We start from the raw sequence: 16987 nt of genomic DNA, 5'->3' as shown, positions 1-16987 counted from the left end.
TGAAAGTATGCAAGACTTGCTAGGTTTCTGCTTTCATTACAAAATCTTCTTTCCAAACAGCAAAGAACATAGAATATCAATGAGAAAATGAAATTAAATCTCTACAGTTTCCAGACTTGAAACGTACAAAGATTTTACTTTGCATTCTGATTTGTGTGTGTTACTCACTAGTAGCATATTTACAGAAAGACGCTTACAACAGTCTGTAGTCCTGCATACAGCTGGGACCGAGTTACAAAGTTGGACCTGAATCCAAACTTTCCCCAAGTTCTGAAGTGTTTGGATCTGAGGTTCTGGTTCTGGCTTATATCTACTCTAGTATGTCAAGAGCACTCCTGTGTGTTAAACATTAAGTATCCAAGACCAAAAACCACCAGAAGCCAATTTTAAAAAGCTTTAAAGAGCATAATGTTGAAAAAATTCTATATTTTGTATCTTAGAATGAAAATAGAAATGTTACCTGTCCCATCCATGATATCTGTGGTTGGGAGCACCTCATACGAACAGGGTTCCCCAGACGCGGAACCTGATTCCAGTTCTGCTAGGCCTGGTAATGAAATCTGGCTGGAGCTCAGAGCCTGCCCATTCTCCAATGATCCTTCATTTGGTATGGAAAGCTCCCCATCTGATAGCATTTGGAAGAAAGCACAATGATAACAGATCAAGAATAAGTAAGATATTACAAGAATTTAAATAAAACAGTGTCTGCAAAGAGACTGCCCTAAAGCTGTGGTTTCCTGTGGGTTATTCATGGCTCAAGTACCTAAATGGTGACTACACATCCAACAGACACAGCATACAATCCAACAGTTTATGTAACATTTATTTAGGCATGGCCTGTATTTACAGAAGCCTTATTTACATTCCCCAGAAATCTTTCTTAGTTCCTCCAGCAGAATAAACTCCCCCTTCACAAAGTCATAGTGTTCGTATCATAGTGTTACAAGCTGGGTATATTGCAATGACAATTTTCTGCAATGTCAGGTTGAGATGTCCTGTTGCAACATAATGACATGCAATTCTGCAACCTAATGGCATTTCACTCACTTCAAAAGTGGTTTCAAGATTTGGGAACATCCTGAAAAATGTTCTTGTTGGACATGGGATTGTGGCAAGAAAATAATTATGATAATCGGAAATGAGGTCAAATGTGAATAATCCCCATTCATTCTCTACCTTTATATGGTCCAAAAACCTATTTGTATTGCACCTCTGCCAAACCTGCGAAGCGGGGGAGGAGAACGTGCTTGAACTGATGCTATGAAGCTTTTGTATTAATTTTGTTTCCCCTCCACTTGTTTTTATGACATAGGAGACATATAAATAACATCACAGACATATATCCCTATTTCACACACCACTAAAACCATTAAAGCTCCGAGCATGTCCAAGAGTTTAAGTAAAGTGATGACTAACTTTTATGGCCAGTTGGTATAAGCCCTTAATATTGGCATGTAGCAAATTCTAGCTGGAAAACCTATAAAATCCTTAAAAATATCTCTCCTTTATCTACACCAATTTCTGTAGCAGCAACAGATTTCTTTTTCCCATCAAACACTAGCCAGGACTAAAAACATCAGGACAGGAGAAAGAGTTACTATTATTCTCAATAGTATTAACTCTTGTGATTTGATTGGCGTCTTTCCTAACATCTCAGCTGTTGGAGGCATGAGCATCTCAGCTTTTATTAAAACAAATAAAAACAGTAAGGTTCTACCCCTGGTGGTTGTGGAAAAATGAAAGCCTGAAAACCTGATGTCATGGGTTCCCTCCGGGTGCCAGCTGGAACTGGGGATCTACTGAGCCCTCTGACCCACCTGCCTGGGCTCGCTCTCACACTGTACTGCTGGGACAAGCTGTAGATCAATGTCTACACACCCAGCTGCAGTTACATGCAGGCACCAACTGCACAACCAACCAGCCAAGATAACCCCCAGCTCCCCAGCCTAAGACCCCAGAGCTGCCCTGATTGAAACCCCGACCAGCATGAATTCATTACCCAGTTTGCCTCTCCCTCAATGTGGAGAGGAATATGCAACAAAACTTGTGTCAACCAAGGTAAGATTTTTCCCCAGACACTTGACCTAAAGGCATACTAGTTTACACTGAAATATAAAACAAGTTTATTAACTACAAAAGGATAGATTTTAAGTGATTATAAGTGATAACAAACAGATCAAAGCAGATTACCTGTTAATTAAACAAAACCGCAAACTAAGCCTAAAATACTAGAAAGATGTGATATGAATTAGCAATTTCTCGCCCTGACACACACAAGCAGGCTTGGAGATTCTCAAGACAAAAGCTGCACTTGCTTTGCAGCTTGGGCTCCCCCATCCCCATTCAAGTACTTTTTTTTTTTTTTTTCTCCAGAGCTTCTCTCGGATGTTGAGTTATGGGGAGGTGAGGAACCACGGATGATATCTCTCCCTGCCTTATACAGCTTTTCCATACTGTGGGAACCCTTTAAAAAAATTTGTTCCCAGACCAGTTTGTTGAAAAATACAGGTACTCAAATTAGAGTCCAGAGTCATGTGGTCTGGTCACATGCCCTTGCAGAGTTATAGAAGCCATTACTTACAGGCTGTCTGCAGCATTCTCAGGAAGGTTCACTAGGCAGGAGATAAACTTATCCTAAGGCCTATTGTTTTTCCTAATGGCCTATTACTCTGAATAGACCCTTCACAACCAGCTGTCTAGGCTGGAAGCATTTTGCCTAGTGTGTGTTACCCAGGTGTAACCACATCTGAAATACAGATACCTACTCAAAATTCATAACTTCAGGTCCAAAAAGGATACATGCATACAAATAGGATAATCATATTCAGCAAGTCATAACTTTTCCAATGACATCTTACATGACTCATCTTGTGCAAATTGCATCATAATTATTTCAGAATCATATAACTGTACCCCCATGATGCATATGGGGGTGTAGTGTCACACATGACCCCAGTGCACCCTAATGATTCAGAAGCCAGAATGCAAATAGAAAGAACCCAAATATTATTTATGACTTATGATTTTTGAACATTTGGGGTTGGCACTGTTACATTCCAATTCCCCAAACAGAGATGTCAGATGATTCCTCTCACTTTGGTGATGGTACAAGTACATTCTGAGCTCAGAAGGCTAAGATGTATATATCAGTTTGGAAAGAGATGAAAAGCATAAATTCATTAATTCAGCCTCAGGACAATGGCAATTAATATGTCTGAAGGTAGATTAGCAGCAAAGAATTCAAAATCATGTTTGTGACCTTTAAGACTCCTTTATGAAATATGAAGATGACCTTCTGCTTATTTTTCACCTTGGAATTATTAGGCATATCAGGGTTTTGACTTCCTTGTTTTTGGTGGAGGATTTTTGGAGTACTAGCATGACACAGCATGAGAAGGGGCATGGGACAGCGACATCACAATAAGATGAAAACTGAATAGTAGTTTTCTCAGCATTTAGCTGAGTTGGAAAGGGGAGAGAATATTAATGAAACTTGTAGGTTTTAGTCAGTTGGTAACTCGGTCGCGTGATTTTTGATCTCACTTGCCCTGATTTTACACTGCTGTAATTCTGTTGATGGCAGCACAGTTACTTCTGTTGATCTGAAAACAGAGTCAGGGTTCTCAGCTCTTCCACGCAACTATTTCTAATTTGAAACACAGTATTTCAATATACACCTCTACCTCAATATAACGCTCTTCTCGGGAGCCAAAAAATCTTACCACGTTATAGGTGAAACCATGTTATATTGAACTTGATATGATCCACCAGAGCATGCAGCCCTGCCCCCGCCCCCGGAGCACTGCTTTACCGCGTTATATCCAAATTCGTGTTATATTGGGTGGCATTATATCGGCGTAGAGGTGTACATTCATTCATTTAATCTATTCCAGAGCTAAATTTGACCATATCTGACAACAAAGTTTGTACTATGAAAATAGCAAAACTTGCTTGCTTGAGGAAAAACGATACACTAAAAAATAAATCTGGGCCCTAATCCTGAGGTGCTGAGAAGAGTTGGATAATAAATGTTTTCCCATCCTGGGACGATTTCTGAGCTCTTGATATTTTTTCTTGTCCCAAATTGGGATGAAAAATCAAAATCTCTAATTTTTTTCCAAACTGAGAATCTGAAAAAATATTTGAATTGGGTCAGTCAAAATTTCTCATTTAGATTGCCATTTGTAACCTTTATTTTTAGTACAAATAAGCTGAAATTTTGAAACAAAGTCATTTTCAACATTTTGTTCAATTGGGAGACTGTCGAAACTGACCCTTTCTAATTGGCATTTTCCATAGGAAAAAAATGTTTCGCTGGATAATTCCCAACCAGTTCTACTAGAGCTAAGCACCCTCAGGTCCTACTGACTTCATGCTTTTAGCATGTCTCTGTAGGTGTTCAATGCCTACTAAGAGGCAGTATTAAAATTTATCATTTGAAGCATATTTGAAAAAATATCAAGATGACAACACCAATACTTTTGCTTTTTATTTGAATGTTTTTTATATTGCAGCAAAACACAAGTCTTTTTGCTGGTGGTAAGATTTATTTATTTTGAATTCATCTTCATTTAAATTCTAAAACCCAATAATAGCCCTTTGGTGCTTGCATTGTGCTGCAGTCTTTTGACATTTAGGGACCACTGTGGAACAGTATGCCCAAAATTTGATCTTGTTTAAATCAGAGCAACATAAAAGGCTGCTAGTTAACAGCACAGGGAGAGATCAAAGGCTTGGATACAATGGTCATTTGTAGAGTCAAGAATATCCCAGCATGAATTAATCCTGGCTCACAGGCATGCTTGATAACCAGATATAAAAGAAGTCAAATTATTTTTTTTAAAGTGTATTGAAAGCTGCTATGGATAAATGAAATACAAATGAAAAGAATCTAACTTCAGCATAGTTAGAATCTAGTTATCCAATTACAAAGTATAAAATGATTTAGTCCTGAAGAAGTATGAGTTTAGATTTAATTTTGGCATAAAGATAATACACATACTCGTTTCTCTGTGCATTTGCAAAATCCTTTGTAGTATTTGCATGGAACATCTTGTTACATACTGCAGAATTACTTTCCCCAATGTCACATGAGCTTTTGGAAATGCACACTGAATATAAATGAACTCTTGCTAAATGGGAATGAAGAGAATAACTTACATTTATTCTACAACAGGAGCACATGAGGGCAACTGTTCTCTGCTAATCAGGAGGTATAGCACACCTACTAGTCATTTAAAAAAAAAACAGCTACGGCCATAGAGGGATCTATATAACACGGAAGATGATACACTGACACTCTGATTCATCATAGCCTGTAAAAGTAACACCATGCAGCTGAAAATTTAAGTATGTAGAACAGATATTGGGAAGATATGGCCTCTTAAGCATGGTTTAATCCTTCTGAACTCCTCCACACTGCCCCTACCATCTCCACTTTTATGTAACTTTTGAAAACATACTTCTACTCAGCTACCTCTAGCAAAATCTTGTTGATCTTTATAGAAAACTCTTGTTGTTGTTTGCCCTCCTGAAACTCTGACTACCTGTCTGTCTTTCTTTAGATTCTGAGTGCTGCAGGGCAGCGACCTTCTATGTTTGAGTGCTATCACTAACAAATAATGAAATAATAAAAGTAATAATTCTGTATACTGGATTATTTAGATCTATATCAGTTTTCTCCTTGAAAATTTTCATCCTCGCAGGTAATCTGTGTCCAGGCAAGGACACTCATTGGGGTGTGGCTGGTTCTGAGGGGTGCAATACTGTTTAGGAAGCAGCCAGACTTATTTTTTCCAGTGATGTGCTCTAAAGATTTCCATGTCACATTAAAAACAAAAGGAAACCTTAATTTCTTTCATTACTTCCCAGGGAATCACGCTTATTACTATTTGGGCAGACAGCAAAATCTATTATAAATAAATCTTGGCTACTGATTACAAATGAGTAATTAATGAAATTTCTAAGGTCAGAGCTCAATCCTTTTCTCAGACAGAAAAGGGCACTCTGTCATGTCTGTTGAAATATCATGTACTACACTATACTTTGGAGAGCAAGAAATATCTTAAATGTCTGAGATTGTTCTCTGGCCCATGATTGCTTTGTCTACTCATATTTATTAGGGATGAATAGGGCCCTTCATTTTTAGTTTTAATTTTATTTAATTTTCCCCAGGAATTTATCAGTATTTATTACCACAAAAACAAAAACAGATGAAAATCAGTGCAAAAAAACTAGTACTAATTTTTCTGGGTAAATGTCAGGGTCTATTGTGGTGGAAAGACAGTGGAAAAAAGTATTCAGTAGATTAATGCTTTGAATTCTGTTCATCAATGTGGTTTGCTGAAGAACTAAAACAGAACTCAAAACACAATGCCACCTCTGAGTTTAAGAAAACAATACATCCCAAATAAAAATTTTTCATTTGAATAAATCGTTTTCTGTTGTAGACTTAGAACTATTATCCTACAAATATTTACATTTAATAATTGGGATACACCATCTCCAGCATATACACTCAATTTCATCCTTTTCTCTTGTTTTTGTTTTTTTTTTAAAACTTTGAATACTTCCTTGGGTTCTGAAATGCATTCTGAGCTCAACACTCTAGCTGACAGCGGTATATTGCAGGTGACCAAGCTGTCCAGCTGATCACATTCCCTCCTCCTTGCTGCACTACTGAGGGTCCCCCTTCCACCACACACAAAGCACAACCACTTGTCCTAGTAGGGGGAGACATAGCACCTTCTCTCCACAAGTTTCAGCAGGTTTCACACACACAAGGTCTGTAAACCCTCAAGGCACTTTGGGCTACAAACAGAAATCTGGATCAATGTCCCTCATATTGTTAAAACCAGCAGGAAGACACTGAGTCTATAGAAGGTGGAGATAGCCACCACTTCTCTGATGAAGCCATTGTAACCACAACTGTTAGCCTCAAGTTCAATACATTCCTTGTTACTAACAATCTCACCAAGATTAACCTTGTCTACACTGCCACTTCACAGCGCTGAAACTTTCTCATTCAAGGGTTTGAAAAAACACTCCCCTGAGTGCTGCAAGTTTCAGCGCTGTAAAGTGGCAGTGTAGACAGTGCCACTGCGCTGGCTGGGAGCAACCTCGTGGGGGTTGGTTTTTTTGTTTTTCTTTTTTTTTTAAACAGCGCTGGGAGAGCTCTCTCCCACAGCTCGTGCTGTGACCACACAGCCATGTTAAAGCACTGCTGTGGCAGCACTTTAAAGTTGGTAGTCAAGACAAAAAAGGTATAAAAATACTATGAGAAAGGTTACTTTTGGGGCTGAAACCATGGAACAATGGACATTTTAAAAGATAAGTTCTTACATTTTGGATGCTTATCCGACCAGGAGCAAACATCAGAAATGTTTGAAATGTGCCTGTCAATAGAATCAACTGGTCAGATTCACATGTGTTGACACAAATGGGTGCAAAAATTTCTTCTCTCGGCACAATCTGGCCCACTGTGCCCTCAGGCCAAGTCACCTAAGGGATGGCAAGTGTTGCTGCTCAAGACAGCAGCTTTAATTAAACTAAACTCTACACAGGAGACTCGCTGATGGCTGTTGAGGGAATGTGTTGCCATGACCACAATTACTCCATAGCCAGTGCAACCAAATCTTTGGAAGACAATCTGGCCTTGGACTCTTAGGTACTGATTTTTACTGCCTTGTGAAGCAATTTATACTGCACAGGGTGAGTGAAAAGTGGGTATAAAATTGTACCATGGGGGAATTCTATTTGATAATGTTTTAAACTCACTACACAAGTTGCAAGGCAGTGGGAATCAGGTCTGAGAAGAGTGTGTATCTGTGTGTAGTTGCAGACATCAGATAATCATTTTAAGATGTGTAATGATTGGTTTAGAAAAAAAATGAGTTATTTTAAATGCTGCATTGCAGATAGAGGCTATACTTTAAAACTCACAGCACTATCTGCCACAAACCATTTTGAGCAGTAGGAACCTAATCAAACATAGTTGTTGTGTGTTTTTTAAAAAAATATACAGTATTTGCAAACCCTGGCTTGTACTTTCATAGATTCAGTCACAGAACTCTAGAAATTGAAGATGACCAAAACCTATTAAGCTGTTTAGTCAACTCCTTGCCAATGTCTGGTCATTCCATGCAGTGTATTCTCAAGTGATTTCACTTGTAATGATTTAAGATACAGGGCCAGTGTTGTGATGAACACCTTTCTTGTTTCATGAATGTTGCATCTGGAATGTCGCACTGTGATGTACTGTGTCTGGTTAGATTTCACCTGCCAGATGACACTACGTCACAGAAAAAGTCACCAAGCACTCAATGGGACAAGAGGAGTGAGACATCTTGAAAGGGCTGTGAGACAAAGGCAAGAAGCCAGCTCTATAATCCTGCTTTTTCTTCATCCAGGATAATATTAAGGCAGAAGCTAAAGCATGCTGTGGATCCAGCATTTTAGGTACTCAGTTCAGTTTATCCATATTATGTTTACTTTGCTAAGTATGAGTCTTTTTAATTAATATAAAAGGGAAAAATAGTCATTCACTTGTCGATTCTACTTGTAGCTGTCTGCTCTGCTCTCATCCTATGAAAGAGGGAGGCAGGGACCTACTGTCTGCATGAGATGCTTCCTTTGGGAAGGCAGCACTACAATTAGGACAATAAGGTCCTCCTTTATGAGTACTGTTTGCCAGGTCCACCACCAATTCCTTCTGACTGTCCCACAGGATTGGAGAAAAGGAACATACAACAGAAAATTACTCATTAGTAATTCCATTTGTTGTCATTTCATGTTCTCTCATCTTACAACCGCCTCTTTTTCCTTTCAAGGACTGGTGCCAATTCTCATACTTCTGTCTTTTTAACCAGAAGAAGATGGAGGTGGTGGAGAAACTGGAACTTGCATAGAGGAAGACTCACTTTTTTGCATCCTTGCCTCCTGATAGGCAGAATCATATAACACCAAAGGTCAATGTCTGTTTTGTAGGATGGGAGAAGAGAGATATGCAACCAAGTTTTTTTATATGCTGCCTCAGCCGTTCTTGACATGAAAAGCTAAAAATAAATACAGAGGAAGAACAGAATTTCCACAGCTTGTTTTCAAGTGAGGAACTCTGGACAACTTTTCATCTGCTTCTTGAAGGTCACTATCTTGTTACGAGCTAGAACATTATCACATGATGGGGGCCATTATTCAGCATTGTACACCAGCTTCTATCTTGATGCCGTGTGAGGCTTAACTACTACAGCTTTTTGTTTTCTGCCTTGGTGTTACCAAAATTCCAGGAGACCTAATATTTAAGCCCTGACCCGGGTGCCTATTTTGACACATCAGCATGCAAGCACAGGTTAATTTTCCACAGTCAGAGACACCTTGTTGCTTTTGTTTCTTGCCTTCATTGTGCAACAAAATTGACAGCAGAGTTTCAGCTGATCAGCCTAAAAAACTGCACAAATCTTTTAGGCAACGTCCTAACTTGTTTTCAGTCATATCTCAGGGACCTTTTCCTAAGTCTTTTCATTTGGCTAAATATCAGTTTTGTTAAACTGCAATGAGGAACGTGGGTTCATTTTGATTCCTGTTCCTTTATTATCGATAAATTAATTGCAGAGACCAGAGTTGGAAGTTTTCATCAATTTCCTAATAGCAGTGTTGGCACTAAACATTTTCATTGTCAGTAACTTATAGCTAAAAATATCCACTCTAAAATTCTCCCATGTAAGAGGCTTCCTCTTCAATGCAGAGTTTACAAACATTTCTCTACCAGCACACTGGTACAGGCAACTACCATACTTTCTATGAGAGTTGAGTCTTATTAGTCACTGCATTTTACAGCAGCAAAATGCACGAGTTTGATTGTTACTGTTCTTCCCTTTCCCCACAAAGCACTCCTCTCTCCAGACAAAATCTAGGCTTCACTACGAATTGTGGGTATTTAACACCTCTGAAAACCAGGCCACTTTTATTAAAGTGACTGTGGTCCAGCTCCAATTGAAGCCAGTAAGAGTCTTCTCATTGATTTCAATGGGAGCTGGATCAGCTACTCATACACAATTTCTCTCTTTCTGTCTTTGTGTGTGTGTATATAAACTTAAAATTTTGGCTCTCTTTTTTTAAATCTTCTCTACAGATGTAGAATGTATTTATCATGGCTTATCTTTGCAGTTTTAAAATCTATTATACAATGTTTTATATTAAATCATTCTAACGCTATAACAAACTGTAGATGACTAAAGCAAAATGTATGAAGATATGGAGATGCAGCAGTGATGCTGTTTGCACAGATAGGAATTTTGATTTCCAGACTGTAAAAATTCTCTTCAGGCTGACGACTGGCACAGAAAATCTGATGCGAAGATCAGAAAACTGGCTGGAGCAAGGGTTGAAATGGGTAATGGGATTATAGGGATTCTGCATTTTCTATTCACACCAAATTACAAAGCATAAAGCAAAAACTATATATATTAATACTGAAAGCCATCTTTCCTCACAAACATTATTTGGACATATTTAAAAATTCTAATGTCATAGTAACAAAGTATATTTAGTCTTGGAAAAGTGAATTTAAAAGATATATAATTAATTTAAAGGAATCTTGGCTTTCCAATGACATTCTAGTGATTAAATTCTAAAATTGTTTCCTGTCTTGCATTTCCATTAAAGTCAATGGGAAATCTTCCCCTAGAAAGCTTGCAGGTCTGGGGCTCATATTTTTACCTGTCCCTGGCAGGTCACATGATATCTTGATAAATAGGAAAGGTATTTTAGAGTTTTTGGACTTTGAAAAATTAAGCCTCCAAGCCCACAGAGAAATGCTTATCTTTATGCAGGTGAATAGTTCCACTGATGTCAAATGACGGAAGCAGAAGTCACTGGGACTGTTCATGCACATAAAGCCAAGCACGTATGTAAGTGTTTGCAGAAACGGAACTGTATTCTAATATTTCAGCCACTGTGAAATCTGTCCATGGTAACTAAAGTAATCTTATTGCAGAGGCAGAGGGATGTAAAAAAAAAAATTGCAACCAGGAAATATTGTACAGCTTTAAATGACAATCCAATATCTTTTTCTTTTTCTTTAAAATGTGCATGTGGGGAAATGAAAAATGTTGTTTGGTGTTAAATGGTTTTATTGGACAGGTTTGTGACTCACTTGTGGCTTCTGCCAGGATAAACAATATATTCAGACAACTAGTTACCTTATGAACAGATAAATTGATCCAGTAGCCCCTGGATTTCATGTAATCCTCTTTGTCTTGAATTCCCCTTTTACCAGCCTCCGGTAGTAGTACAATACAGGATAGTGAGCAGGTATTGCAAACTCATGCCAATAAAACTGTTTACCACCACACACCACCATGTACAGTAAACACACGCACGCTCTCTCGGTCACACACTCAAGAGTTTTTCATAATTCTGTATTTCAAAGTGCAGTATGTCATTACTTCAATACTATGTATTATTTCTTTTTCCTCACAATTGCATATATTGTCAGACTTAGGCATCCAAATCCATATTTGGGGACATATAAAAGTAGTCTGATTTTCAGAGGTGGTGGGATGCAGTTCCTAATGATAGTTATAGTGTTTGATGATACAGTATTTCATTACAGAAGACAGTGTCACATAAGTATGTGTGGAAGGGGATTTTCCTTCTGTGCTTCGATTTTCTTGCTATCAGTGTAGAGAGAGAGCCCTCTTTAGTGGCTCTATATACCTACATTTGTTTATTTAGATACATGTACTATGGTCCCAATTTAGGAAAGCACACCTATTCAGGACAGCACTGAGTATAAGCTGAAATGCTGTACTACACAGGGATGGATTTAAGCATATGCTCAAGTGTTTTCCTGAATCAGGCCTATAAAAAGAGCACCCACCATCCCTCTGCTCTAAGACCCTGTGATAAATGAAGTGAGGGGGATGGGGGACTCCCTTTTATGGACAGCCAGCCAGTTAGCTACAAAATCCTTGTTAGTAGCTGTTCTCTACTTTCTTTACCTGTACAGGGTTAAAAAAAAGCCCATAGGTAAAAGGAAGGGAGTGGGCACCTGATCAAAAGAGCCAATGGGAAGGCTAGAACTTTTTAAAATTGGGAAAAAGCTTTCCCTTTGTCTATCTGTCTGTTGTTTTCCAGAGAGAGGACAGACAGAGCAGCGATGCTGTAAGAAGCTTTAAACCAGATATGAAAAATCATCAAATCATACCTTGAAACTACTTATCTGAAACCCAGATATGTAAGTAGATCAGGGAATGTCTAGGAAGACACAATTAGGTTTATCTCTTTTATTTCTTTAAGGCTTGTAGACTCCTCTGTGCTAACCCCAGGGGCATTTGTTTTGCTTGTAATCTTGAAGCTGGACCTCAAGAAAACCATTCTTGATGCTTAATTAGTGTATTTGCTCTTTTTAAATCTAGCAATAGCCTAAGTTCCAGATGTATTTTCTGTCTTTTTTTGTTTTTTAATAAAATTTACCTTTTTTTAAGAACAGGATTGGGGGTTTTGTGTCCTAAGAGGTTTGTGCATATGTTGTTTAATTAGCTGGTGGCAACAGCCCATTTCCTTTGTTTTCTTTGTTAGCTCTTCCTGGGGGGGGTGGGGTTGGGGTTGGGGTTGGGGTTAAAAGGGCTTGAGGGTACCCCACAGGGAGGAATTCCCAAGTGTGCCTTCCTAGGTCCAAGGGGAGTTTTACACTTGGGTGGTGGCAGTAGCCATCCATTCAAGGTCAGAGAGAAGCTGTAATCTTGCGAATTTAATATCAGCCTGGAGTGGCCAATATTAATTTTTAGAGTCCTTGCGGGCCCCACCTTCCACATTCGAAGTGCCAGAGTCGGGAATCAGCCCTGACGGACCCCTTGAGATAACTTAAAATACAAATAAAAATGCACTCCATTATAACTAGACTGCAGTAATTCCAGCCCTTATAACCGTTCCCAACTAGCAAACCAGGCAAATTAACAGTTGATACTACCTTTCCTCTTCAACAGTAAATCAACCTCACCAGTCTCCCCTGCCCATTTCAAACGTTCAGGGGGAAAAAAGATGAGGTCTACAACATGTCTTAAAGGTCATCAGGTTCAGCCTATCCTGGAGAAAGGTGGGGAGTAAGTTCTGACGCAGAGGGGTCCTAATTCAATCGGATTCCTGCTCTAGTGCTTCTGCTTATCTTAATTACAGCTCTGTACCATGGTGAGAGAAGAGATCTCTTAGACAGATCAATTTAGTGTATGTCTACACAGCACACTAAGCCTTGGCTGAGACTCAAGCCCCTCTTCCGTTCACATAGAAATTAGTTTGTTGACATATTTAGTCTAATAGACTATTTTTTTAATCATTGGAAGGAGTTATTCATATTTCTTGGTGACATATTTAAACCAAATCATTCTGCCATGTGGAACACCCAAGGCTATATATAAAATTAGGTAAGTGGACAAGAACTGCAAGCTTTCACAGTGAAGTAGCGTCTGAGCTGACTTCACAGAAATAAGGGCAAATAGTAGAGCAGAAGTACTGCTAGAAATAAAGTGTTAAAAAGTGGCTAAAAAGAACAAGCTAAAATTTGTAATTTAATTACAAACACTGTACTTTTTGAATTCACTTAAATGGTTGCAATCTGTGGGATGGGAATGAGTTAGGCGCCTGACTGACTCTACACAAAACGATGACAGGAGGACGACAAGGTGGCCTATTTAAGTATTTATCACAGTGGAGCAGCTACTGGGCCAGAGAGAGAGAGAACGATTCTGCAGTTCGGTGGTTAAGGCATCCACCTGGGACACTGGAAACCCAGGGTCCAGTTCCCCCACTCCCATTGTGGATAAATAATGAAAGAATGATTGAACAGCTTCAGCTGGAGAGACAGAGAGATCCCGTTGCTAGACCACGTTTCTAATAGGTGGGAGATTCCTGTTCAAAACCTCTCTCTCCATCAAGAAGAGAGGAGAATTGAACCTGGGCCTCCCATAGCCACAGGGGAGCCAAAACTGAGATGTAAACACCTAAAGGATGAGAGAAATTAGGGGCCTAAATCTGGGGTTTAGGCAACTAAGTACCTTTGTGGATCTGGGTTTAAGTGCTTGGCTGAATTATTGCCTTTGTGCTCTTTACACAGGAAACAACAGAACAAACTGAAGGAGAGGTTAGATGACTGACAAATACGTAATAGGCAATGTGCATTTGTTGCCTTACTTAAATGGGATGACATAAAGCAATGAAATTTCATTCTTGGGTGTGAATGTTATTTTTCTTGTCACATTTGTGAAGTATCCAGGTCATGAGTATTATGGATTTTCAGATATGCCATAGAAATCTGTGGTGCCCTGTGCTCTAAGCAATCCAAAGCAATATAAATGATTTCCCTTTCCACAATAGTTAATCCAGCAGTGACTCAACCAGAATATTGATATCAAGAGACATCATGGGGTCATTCAATTTTCTTCATTATGTCATGGTTATCAAGAGAAGAGTGATTGCCATATACTGCTATAATTTATCCTTCAGCTACTTTACATAAGTTTAGTTTTTAACTCTCATTAGATGATTTTTACAATTATTCAAAGTGACAAACCTAAGTAAAATTAGAACAGAAGTATGAAGGCCTGATTTGGATCTCATTAGGTAAACCATGAGTTAATGCTATTGAAGCTACTGGTATTATAACATTACAAGATCAGGCCATAAGACTGTACATACAATATTGTCAATTTAAAGTTGAGTAGACAAGTATCTCTTACCTTTATCGTAGATTTCCTTCAAGACTCCTCGTTTTATCAGCTCCTCTCTGCTTTGCCTCATTGATATTTTTCTTTCCAGAGCTACAATATAAGGACAAAAATACATTTAAATACAAAAATAAATGCCAAGGCAATTTTGAAAGGTCATGTGCCTTTTATAGCATTTATTTTTACTCTCTGGGCCAAATCTTTTTCCCACTGAAGTCAATGGCAAAAGTCCCATTAGTATCTGAAAACCAAGAGAGCCACAAATCTGTAGATTTCCACTTGTTGTTGTAACATGACTGTTGATACAAATGGATAGACTGATTTATTGGGGTACACTCACTGCTTCATCAAACACATGAGCCAAGTGTTTTGGGGAGAATTAGAAAGGATGAGAAGAATGGGGTATAATTCATGTGGGGGTGGGAGGAAGGAAAGACAGAAAGAGATCTGAAGGAACACAGCATGAATCAGAGAGGTAGCAATGTTAGCCTGTACCCACAAAAACAATGAGGAGTCCGGTAGCATCTTAAAGACTAACAGATTGATTTGGGCATAAGCTTTCATGGGTAAAAACCCCACTTCTTCAGATGCATGGAGTGAAAATTATAGATGCAGGCATATATATACTGACACATGAAGAGCAGGGAGTTACACATGAAGGGGGAGTGGAGAATATGCTATATTCAGGATGACAGAGAGCCACGTCCTCATCTGGTGTAAGTCAGAGAAGTTCCATTAAAGTCAATGAAGCTCCCCTTATCTACATCAGCTAAGGTTCTGGCCAAAAGCGTTATAATTCTTATTTTGGTGACCAAATACCATGGTGATCAGAGCACCAGAAAGAGAGATAGAATTATGCTGTTTGATTAGTGCAACAGCAATTTTAAAGCAATGCCCATTTAACCAAAACATCAAAAAGTAATTGGCCTTATCTGTCCATTCAGGCATGTATCAGAGAGTGAGCAAGGGGTACATAAAATGATGCACAGGGTGTGCTGAGATTTTGTGTGCCCTGTGAGAAATCAAGGCATAGCTTGCCAAAAAGGAAGCATAGTCAAGGGCAAATCCCCAGTGCCATATGCTCTCCTGTCAGCTGCAGCACACAAAAAATGAACCAGGAGGAAGCAACTTCAAGCTGCACAAGACAGATTTAAAGCAAAACGGGCTCAGAAATGACTTTTTCCTCCTCTCCAAACATGAGAGCATAACCACTGGTTGCGCTGCTGCCAATTCTCTGTTCCTCAAGTCAGGAGATACTGAGTACTTGGAGGATGGGCGAGCTTTATATTGACATCATGCAACTTGATATATACTGTGTGATGATCAATTTTAAGATATTAAGGCCTGGGCCCTGGTGTCTATTATAACTCTGCTTATAAAAGGTATTGTGTCTGATGGAAGTAATTTCTGTCTCTTCTTTTTTATCTAATTCTTAGATTTGATTATATATTTCTAAAGATAAAAAAATAAAAACAACAAGTAGTTAACATCTAATGTCTCACAAAAAAACATATATGAACAGTTGTATATATTAAATATATTTGCATTTCCTCACACACTGAAATCCCAGAATGATCATCATATCACCTTGAACATGTCCAATTGACCTCTAATGTCAATTAGCGCTTAAGGGCTGTTCTCCATCCCGGAATAGAAGGCTTCAGACCCAATACCCAATCATCTTCTATAGTTTTATGTCTATATATATGTTCCAGATATTATCTTCTGCTTTGATCACCCTCTACATTTAACATAACAAATCTCTTACAAGAGACCTAACAGCTATACAATATGGATAACATTTTCAAAAGTGACTTCCTTATTTAGGAGCCTATGTCCCACTGACTTTCAGTGAGATTTAGACTCCTAAGTACCTAAGCACTTTTGAAATGAGCCTTAGGGTACATCTACACTTCGAGCTGGAGGAATAAATTCCAGCTCAAGGAAACATACCTGTGCTAGCTCTGATCAAACAAGCATGCTAAAAATAGAGTATAGCCGTGGAAAGAGGGGCTAGCCACCCTGAGTACATACACAGCATCTTTGACTGGTACGTTCTCAGGACAGGAAGTCTTTCTGCTGCTGACTGCGCTGTTGTGGCTACTCTCTATTTTTGGTGAACTAAGTTGCTCAGAGCTAGCAAGAATATATCTCCTCAAGCTGAAATTTATGTCTGCAGTTCAAAGTGTAAACATATCCTTAGTCACTTTGGCCGTTTTGAAAATTTTACACTTTGCACATTTTGCTGAGTATTGGGTCTAAATAAG

General features: G+C 38.7%; 1 protein-coding gene across 11 annotated transcripts in view; it reads right to left on the bottom strand.

Moving 5' to 3' along the window:
* The window catches only part of PHACTR1 (phosphatase and actin regulator 1), a 483984-nt gene that overhangs the window by 128294 nt on the left and 338703 nt on the right, over positions 1-16987 (bottom strand). For all 11 annotated transcript variants that reach the window (XR_003999047.1, XR_003999046.1, XM_030552418.1 and 8 more), the window contains 2 exons: positions 14733-14813; positions 461-625 (listed from right to left, as the gene is read on the bottom strand). Coding sequence is in view for 9 of the 11 variants with exons in the window: in XM_030552418.1 (XP_030408278.1) it covers positions 461-625; positions 14733-14813 (246 nt within the window). In the remaining 2 variants the exon portion in view is untranslated. The remainder of the gene's footprint in view (positions 1-460; positions 626-14732; positions 14814-16987) is intronic.

This window comes from Gopherus evgoodei, chromosome 2 (assembly GCF_007399415.2).
Source record: "Gopherus evgoodei ecotype Sinaloan lineage chromosome 2, rGopEvg1_v1.p, whole genome shotgun sequence".
NCBI classification, from domain to species: domain Eukaryota; kingdom Metazoa; phylum Chordata; order Testudines; family Testudinidae; genus Gopherus; species Gopherus evgoodei.
This window is presented reverse-complemented; position numbering and strand designations above follow the sequence as displayed.